The sequence below is a fragment of the Carya illinoinensis genome, chromosome 9 (assembly GCF_018687715.1).
Source record: "Carya illinoinensis cultivar Pawnee chromosome 9, C.illinoinensisPawnee_v1, whole genome shotgun sequence".
Taxonomy (NCBI): domain Eukaryota; kingdom Viridiplantae; phylum Streptophyta; class Magnoliopsida; order Fagales; family Juglandaceae; genus Carya; species Carya illinoinensis.
Genome location: NC_056760.1, coordinates 7,906,345 through 7,914,876, shown reverse-complemented (window position 1 = coordinate 7,914,876; position 8,532 = coordinate 7,906,345). Strand labels below are relative to the sequence as shown.

The 8,532-nt window shown below is 36.3% G+C and overlaps 2 protein-coding genes across 3 annotated transcripts; one reads left to right on the top strand and one right to left on the bottom strand.

Moving 5' to 3' along the window:
- Positions 1-562: 562 nt before the first annotated feature.
- On the bottom strand, positions 563-3,368 carry LOC122276728 (50S ribosomal protein L7/L12-like). Its single transcript, XM_043086640.1, has 2 exons — positions 3,229-3,368; positions 563-1,626 (listed from the first exon to the last, which is right to left on the bottom strand). Exon 2 carries the CDS (start codon positions 1,553-1,555, stop codon positions 926-928), a length of 630 nt encoding a protein of 209 aa, XP_042942574.1. The 5' UTR covers positions 1,556-1,626; positions 3,229-3,368; the 3' UTR covers positions 563-925.
- A 149-nt stretch (positions 3,369-3,517) lies between these two features.
- Positions 3,518-7,840, top strand: LOC122276727 (urease accessory protein D). Of its 2 annotated transcripts, none has more exons than XM_043086639.1 (8): positions 3,518-3,660; positions 3,766-3,831; positions 3,933-4,007; positions 4,228-4,272; positions 5,068-5,301; positions 5,958-6,040; positions 6,337-6,399; positions 7,554-7,840. In XM_043086639.1, exons 1-8 carry the CDS (start codon positions 3,559-3,561, stop codon positions 7,558-7,560), a joined length of 675 nt encoding a protein of 224 aa, XP_042942573.1. In that variant the 5' UTR covers positions 3,518-3,558; the 3' UTR covers positions 7,561-7,840. The 2 variants fall into 2 exon arrangements, with proteins under 2 accessions (XP_042942573.1, XP_042942572.1); XM_043086638.1 differs by having other exon boundaries at positions 6,337-6,505.
- Positions 7,841-8,532: the final 692 nt, after the last annotated feature.

The window sequence follows — 8,532 nt, the reverse complement described above, 5'->3', positions numbered from 1 at the left end:
ATCTCAACAGTGGATTGGTTAATAAGAGAAAAATTAGAGAAGAGGCTTCTCTGGTTACTATTCAGGGTATTATCCAACTTATAGATGAGTTGATTATGTATGCGAAAACCATATCTAATATATAGTTGAAATGATCTTTGAACAAGTTAATATGGCAATTAAGATCTTCTCTAATTATTTGACTGAGTTTGATGCTCATAGACACAACATGAAATGCTCCTGTGGAATCCACATTACCATAAAATATTATACGAACAAAATTAAATGTTGCAAGACATATATGATGTCTTTTTTTCTTTTCTGGGTAAGCTAATAATTTTATTAAAACTAAAAGGAAATACAAACTATAGGCGAGGGAATCCCCAACAAATAACCCAAACAAGTTAACATGGAGCAAGAAATAATAACAACCAAATAAAAATGAGTAGGAAGTCCTATAAAAACACTCTGTTACAGTCAACACATCGCATATATCACATATGAATGAGAGCAAAAGAAGACAATAGGGCCAAAACATTAGTCCGTACTCGTGTTCCTTGAATCCTTGGTTAGGTCGAGGAAATGATTGCCAAAAGATGGTTTTATCACGAAGGGATTGTAATACTGTGGTTGAAACTAGAATGGATAATGGAGCACATTAGCTAACTGTTTCAAAATGTCTGTCCTACAGATTTTCGGGCTAGGAAGTAAAAACCGGTATCTAGGGACATCAAACATTCAAGAACAAATCCCTGATATATTGATAGGACTGAATCAGTCCTGACACGAGAAGAATAACAAAAAACTTTCATCCATAGACAGGATTTCACCCACTCTTTTACCTCAATTATTGCACGAGAAAAGTAATAACCAGTGTCCAAAACAAAATGCCTAGATTTAGAAAAAAAATTTAACTGTGAGTCGTACTTTTCTAATCAGCTTCCGTTCATTCCATGACAACCTTGGCCCCAAGAGCTTTCATCTTCTCAATTATTTGTTCACCTTCTTCCTTTGATACTCCTCTTTTGAAAACTGAAGGGGTCTTCTCCACCAAGTCTTTGGCTTCCTTGAGACCCAAATCGGTGAAACTCCTAACCTCCTTGATTACCTTGATCTTTGCAGCAGCTTCATAGGACTCCAGTTTCAATTCAAAAACAGTCTTTTCTGGTTGCTTCTCCTCCTTGGCTGCGGTTGGTGCCTTCCCTGTAATTCCAGCCAACCCAGCAGCTCCGGGTTTCATGACCCCCACTGTTGGTGGTTCCTTCATTCCCATTTTTCTCATAATTATGGCTCCCAGCTGGCAAGCTTCAGCCAATGTGAGTCCTGAAACTTCATCTACAAGCCTAAAAACACGTTCAGTTGGAGGACTACGATGCTCTGTAGGATCGAAAGTAGCTGGGTCATAATCAGTAGGGAGCCTTCTCTGATCAATCTCCACTTCTTCCTCACTTTCCTCTTCAATTGCAGGTTGACTAAAGCTTCGGGTGAACCCATTGAAGTTAATGGTATTTAGTCCTACCACAGCTTTTCTGGACAACCCATTAGGCAGACTATGCCTTCTTAAAATGAAGCTCATTTTCAGGTTTATAATCTATTGATGGAAAATCAACCTTTTGGCTCTGAAATTTAACTAGACAACAATATGGTCTGGAATCCACAAAATGAACAGAAAGGATCAGAAGATTGTTAAATTATACATTCTCTTCAATCGAGTTTCATATAACAGGAAATATTTAAATATAAACTGGAAATGAAATTAAGCTTCAAAAGAAAAATAACAGGAAAAATATATTATAGATCTAAACCTGTAAGAGAAGATACAAAAACTTCAAAAAAAAGTATGGAAAAGCAGGGAGAAGAGTAACATGATAACAAGGATCCTTGAATTTTACAGAATTAAATATTTCAATGCATCAAAAGAAACATGATGATTAGGTTGGATATATTGTTTCATCTAAAGCTCAACAGAAATAGTTTCAACTCCTTTTCCTATGAAAAGCAATCCTCAATCCTGAAGCAATTGAAATTCAAAAGAGTGGCAAAGTCTACGAAGAAGGAAATGGGCATATTGCCTAAAGCACTAAACAGATAGTACAGAAGAATACAAGAAACAAGATTTTAGCTCCAGAGAAGACCCTTAATCCATTAAATGCATGATTATTTCTCCCGGTCCAGATCATACCTATAATGCAAAGTGGAAATATATTCCAGGAGGGACTACTGTCTTCCAAACCAACCTTTCCAACAACAAACTACAGCAGCCACCTTTGTGGATTTTTTTTTTTTCCCTCCCAAAACACCTTTTAATAATATCACTCAAAAGGATCACTTGATACTTCAAACAAAGCAGAATATTTTATATTGATCCTCATCTACCCACTGCCCATCAACGTTCCTAAAGCAAGTTAAGATGCATATAGTCACGTTCTACCACACAATGGCTAAAATTTATGGACCGATGAGTTGTGCCCGTCGCATAAATCTAATATAATAATGGTATAGGGCTAATATGTTCTCTCATTGCAGGTGTGTAACTTAACATTGAAAAGAAAGAATGGTGGCATATATCTTATCTATCCACAAATTACCAAACTATGGCAACTAGTATTTCCTAATGCAAATTTTCCCAACATATTCAAGTTCCCAAAACAAGCAGTTAGCTAGTACATCTGAGCTTCTCAGAACAAACACAACAATAAAAAACAAACTAGTAAAATCGAGCTGTCAACTTGGAAATTGATTTTCAAAAGAATTCCCACGTACTTATTAAGTCACACAACTTTTTCTGTCAACTTATTTAAAAAAGAGGAAAAAAAATCGTTTGCTTATATGAGACGAATGGAGGAAATGGGATTAAAAATTCATTTGCAACCTAAACGACTACAACTTTCAGCCACTTGAACCTCTTTTAATTACTTTTATCACATTTCTCGGCAGCCAAACAGACAAAGCACAAAGGAAAGCAATGAAAAATATAGCTTTTCAAGTTTCTGAAGGAGCCATTTTAGCATATGTGAATTAATCAAGAATAAGGGAAATTAGGGAAAAAAACACCGATTTCACATCATAGTTCAAAATGAGCGAAAGAGGAAGATAACCTTTGAGAGAAGAAGCCAAGCTCTAACAACCTAAACTGGCTAAAAGAACCAATGTTAAAAACTAAATCCGCGCAAACATGGTAAAGAGAATACCAAACACGTACAAATAATCTTACGCAGAAACTATAGAAATGCTAAAGAGAATACTTACCCGAAGGGAGCTGAATCCCTGACCCGGAATTACGAGAGAAGTAGAAAAAAACAGCTTGGCTTTTTTGGACAGATGGTTCGCCGGAGGGCTTTTTTGGCTGATCGGCGATAGTCCAACTTGAATGTGTGTGTGTGTCAGCGTGCGAGCAGATTGCCGAGCTCCAGTTAGGGGGGACTTTGATTCTTTTGTATTTCATAAACGACGTCGTCCTTCGGGCATGGCAACCAATACTCTCAAATTCTCAATGGAACCCGTTTATGTGCCCGACCCGAGTCAATGAATAGCGCGTGTATTGCTGGCGTCGCAGTTTCACAGTGAGAGCGAGAGAGAATGAAGAGCGATGGAAACGTGGTGGTGGAGAAGGTAGGAGGGAGATCGACAGTGACGAGGTGCTTCTCAAAGTATCCCCTTAAATTCATCATTCCCAATAAGGTTCAGTATTTCTCCTTCTATCTACCATACGTGGGCAATCGGTTTTCATCACGGACAATCTGAACTGAGGGTGTTCGCATGCTCCTCCTTTTGCTTTTCCCTTAGGTGGGTCCCTCCAAAACCGATGCTGTTTGGATTTACAGCCTCACCTATGGTGGTGGCATTGTCTCCGTATGTTGCATTTCTTCTTCTCTCTCTCTGTATTACAAATAATCGTTCTATTTGCTTGTGGATTGTAATACTCTAGAATGTTTCTATGTTATTGGGTTTAGGGTGATTCTATCTCGTGTGAATTAACCATTGGAGAAGGTTGCACCACTGTCCTAACAACCCAAGCTTCAACAAAGGTAGATTTCTTCAACCTCTGGCGATTTGATTTTCGATTGGTCAATATAAATTAATTTTCTGTGTCTTCTTTAATTTTCTTTTGGGTTAACGGGCTTTGAATTGTATGTAATTCTGGATTACACGTGCTTTTAATAATTTTGTACTCGGACCTCTGTGTACTTCTTTCGATTCTTGTTATATATGCACCTCTCGTCATGGTTTCGCTTTATGCTCCAATAGGTATACAAGAGTATGGGATCCAAGTGCTCTGAACAAGCGTTGGAGGTAAAAACCTTGCCTGAACAAAATTACATATAAAATTTTTATTGTCGCCGGCTACTACTTAATTAACTTACAAATATTATGTTAAAATACGAACTAGTATGTCCTTGAGGATGTTAATTGTATTTGGTCCCGTGGTTATAAGTTGACAACTTTTTGGAGTTCAAGGGATCTGAGGAATAAATGGTTGATCTTCTTCTTCTTCTTCTTCTTCTTCTTCTTCTTCTTTTCAATGTTCCTCTTTATTTATTTATTTATTTTTTTGTATATGTTTATTTTTTTGATAGAGAGCATAACTTTATTGATAACCTCTATAAAAGAGAATGAATACAAAGAGGAATTTCCGCCAAATTTATGAGAACATCAGTAATACCTAGAGGACCTGAGACCACCTAGAATCTTTGCCTTTACCATTTGATCCCAGCTCACCCAATGGATCCTAGTTTCTTGTGCTTGTTGACCCCAACAATAGTTCTTCACAATTTTATTGAGTTCTTAGGAAGTTTGAAGGTTTCCATGCAATAAGTAGGTATTGCTTGAATCACAGATTTTAGCAATACTTCCTTACCTGCTTGAGAGAGGAATTTTGTCTTCCAGTTACTCAACTTTGTCCTCAGTTTGTATATGTTTATGGTTTCATTAATCCATTTGCAAGGAGTTAGGTTATAGGAGATTTTCCTGTTGAAATCATGGGATGACTTCACTTAATGATACAAAGACTTGATGAAGATTTCCTTTTGATTATTTGTATGACAAATGATTTCAAAGTGATAATGGTGAATTAATGGCATGAAATAGGCAAGAATCGGGAGCGATGCTATTTTGGCCGTTGTTCCAGACCCAGTAACTTGTTTTTCCACGGCAAGATACTCTCAGAAACAGGTCTTTAGGGTGGTTTCAGACTCGAATTTGGTTATTGTTGATTGGATTACCAGTGGACGCCATGAAAGTGGAGAAAGATGGGATTTTGATCTTTATAAGAGCACCAACCGCATACTCTTAGAAGGTGATCTGCCTTTGTTTCTAGATACGGTAATGCTCAACTTTGTTTTATTATTAGTTGTTGCATTAATGTGCTGCTGCTTATTGAATGTACTGTTAGAAAGGAATTTATCTTTAATAAAGGGGTATTCTGGAAAGCTCTTGATTAATTTTTTGTTTTTCGGTTCTCTGTTCTGATGGCAGTGTTATGAAGAAGCCATGTCCTGTTTTAGGGATAGTAATGCAACCTAATCAACTTAGTTCTGCTATATTCATCACCATACACTATTTGTGATATTTTCCCTACAGCTTTTTGTACTGACTCTCCACAACTTTGCAGATTTATATTCGCTCATAAAAAAATGTCTTCCCAGTATTTCCTCCTCCTTTGAGTCTCCAACTTGCTCCAATATGTTACAAGCTGGTGCCATGTTTATGTCCTCTATTTTCATTTTTGCGCAACCCGAATTTTGATTCAAAACTTTGGTGATTTCATTTTATTCTTATTTCAGAAGAACTGAAAATTCATAGTTAATTTGTCGTCTTGTTATTCTTTTTAAGTCTTTTTTTATCAGTAAACTTTTTGCATAGCCCAAGTACTGTTATGTTTTTTAAGTCTTAGGACGTGATTTTTTGCATGATGCACCTGGAGGTTCTAGTTTCTTTTCCTATGACTTCATCTGACATGTTTGAGTGTTCTGGAACAGGTGCTTCTAGAGCGAGGAAGCATTGCCTCAATTGCAGAACGCATGCAGGACTACCAAGTCATTGCAATGGTTGTTCTCTTTGGGTGAGTACTTTGTGATTTATAGCTCATTTGCAGGTTAGTTATCCTATATATTATGGTATAATTCCGGTAATGATTTTCTAAACTTTAGTTATGGTTGTGTTTGAATAGTGAGGTGATATCAGATATTCTGTGAATAGTAAGAAAAAGTAGTGAAAAAGTAATGATAAAATAATGAATAGTAATGAAGGGTTCTCAGAACACTCAACTATCCAAATGGGGCCTTAAAAAGGAGGTGAAAGAAATTTGAATAAATAAATCAATGTTAGAACTTAGACCTTGCAATTGCTTCCTTGTAGGCCAAAGATGAAGCACATTCAGAACCAAGTTCAAGAAGATGTGAAGAAGATAATGTCTGAGCAGTTACGTGTTCCTTCCTCTTCCTTGGGCCACCAAATAATGAATAAATCTAAGCATTACTTGATGAAACCAAGCTTTATTGCTTCTGCCAGTGTCTTTGGTCCGAAGGTAATTTTATCAGTTGGTGCTACCAAGGCTGCCAATAATAAGTTTTTATGCTACACCTGCACATCCCATGTTTTCCTCAACCTTGAATGAGAACTTACAGCTTGCTTACAGAGCTAAGTAGTATGAAGTAATTATTTTCATAACCTAACTATACGAAACTTATATGCTTACTAGCCACTCAATAATCTTTAGAATTACATTCACTCTGTTTGCTACAGTTTGGGCCAACTTCAAAATTCTTGAAGTCAGACTAGTGTCTTAGTGACTTCTTGATTTATCTCAAAATTACATTAATTAATATATTAATCTTATTATATGCAAGTCAAATTTAGTGTATAAGATTCATTTTGTGAATGCTTCATGCATTTTTATGGAATTTTTCAGGTGAATGCAAATTTTCATGTGATGGATTTATGAAATTATTAACCACAACACAACATGTATAAAAATACAATTAGTATTTTCAGGAACCAAGTTAGTCAAGCTCTTCTCTTCATCCCACGACAAGGTTTCCTATTTTTACTTTAGTTTTTGTCACAATGATGCATAGATTGTTGTACTACTAGCCTGCATCAGTTGTGGGGGGTTGATATGACCTCTTGATATAAAAACAATTGCGCTTTCTGCAATGTATGAATCACAAAACAGGAGTCTTTTTGTTATGTAGCTCATTAATCAGGGTGAAACTATATGTTAACTAATATCTCTCTCTCTCTCTCTCTCTCTATAATTTGTAACACACACATCAAGGGATCTTGAACCCATGACTTCATCTTCCCCTCTATTTTTTGAAGGGGATGAGGTGCCATATGAGCTAGAGCTCAATAACTACATTAATCCAGCTCTCAAAGTATCACTTTACTCCCTTCATCCCTTCAAACTTTGGGTTATGCTTTTTTTTTTTTGATAGGTTGGCTATTTATTTGAAGATCCAATTTAGAGTTTACTTACATTTTCAGACATTCAACAGAAATATTATATAAGCTTCATATTGCTTGGCTATCTGAGTTCAATGCTAACCAGTGGTTGTGTGTATGAGAGTGTGCAGGGAATAGGTGTCGTTGTCCGTATAGCTGCAATGACAACTGAATCTGTTTATAAATTTCTACAACAACAATTGGCTAGCATGGAGCCATTGATTGGGGTGTCACCATATAGATAAACATGCAGGAGAATGTGTTTTGTAACAGAGGTAGTTGTCAGTGACTCAGTGGTGCTTAAGCTTTGCCTCTATTGCAAGTAAACCATATATTTCCATTCTTCTATGGATGTTTACTTTTTGCCAATTTTTTTGGTGGCTACAGTATGTATGATATCATAGATCCTGTTTCCCTATTCTTTCCTTCACAAATTGTAGATGTTTACGGCTCTGGTATGTGGAGAAAACAATGCAGGCCACCATCGTAAAGAGGCCGCGCTGAAAATGGGATAGACAATTAGATTAAGGCTCCTTTATTAAATTGCTAGGATGGTGGGTTACTACTGGAATAAATGAGAGACTTTTAATTACAATCTTTACAAATGTGCCATGCAAAAAGATGCTTCTTTCATTGGACTGTCGCCTCTCTTTCCAAGTCCCCCATTTTTCAGTTCAACTACTAGTTTCATGAAACACAATACCGATAACATAAATACAAACAACATGAAACTCCAAGAGTAAATTCTATAAAGAGTTTCTGTGTGTTTATTTAATTATCCATACCCTTGGAGAGAAGAAATAATTCATAAGTGCATAGGTGCATGACTTTTACAGACGTGAATGCTAATTCATCTTCCATTTCCATACGCCTGGTTTGTTTGTTTGTCTCTTTTTTCTTTTCTTTTTTTTTAAAAAAATTGTATTCAAAGTGATCCAACTACCATGAATAATATGTAACCGTTTAGTAATTTCAGCGTCTTATAGTCTGCGGGGAAAGAAAGAAAGAAAAGATAAACTATCTTGCTAAAGACATCTTGCCATTTTAGTCCCCTATTGAATTTGTTTTTTCCCTAAGATGAGCTTCAGGTTCAGAAAATGATAACTCGTT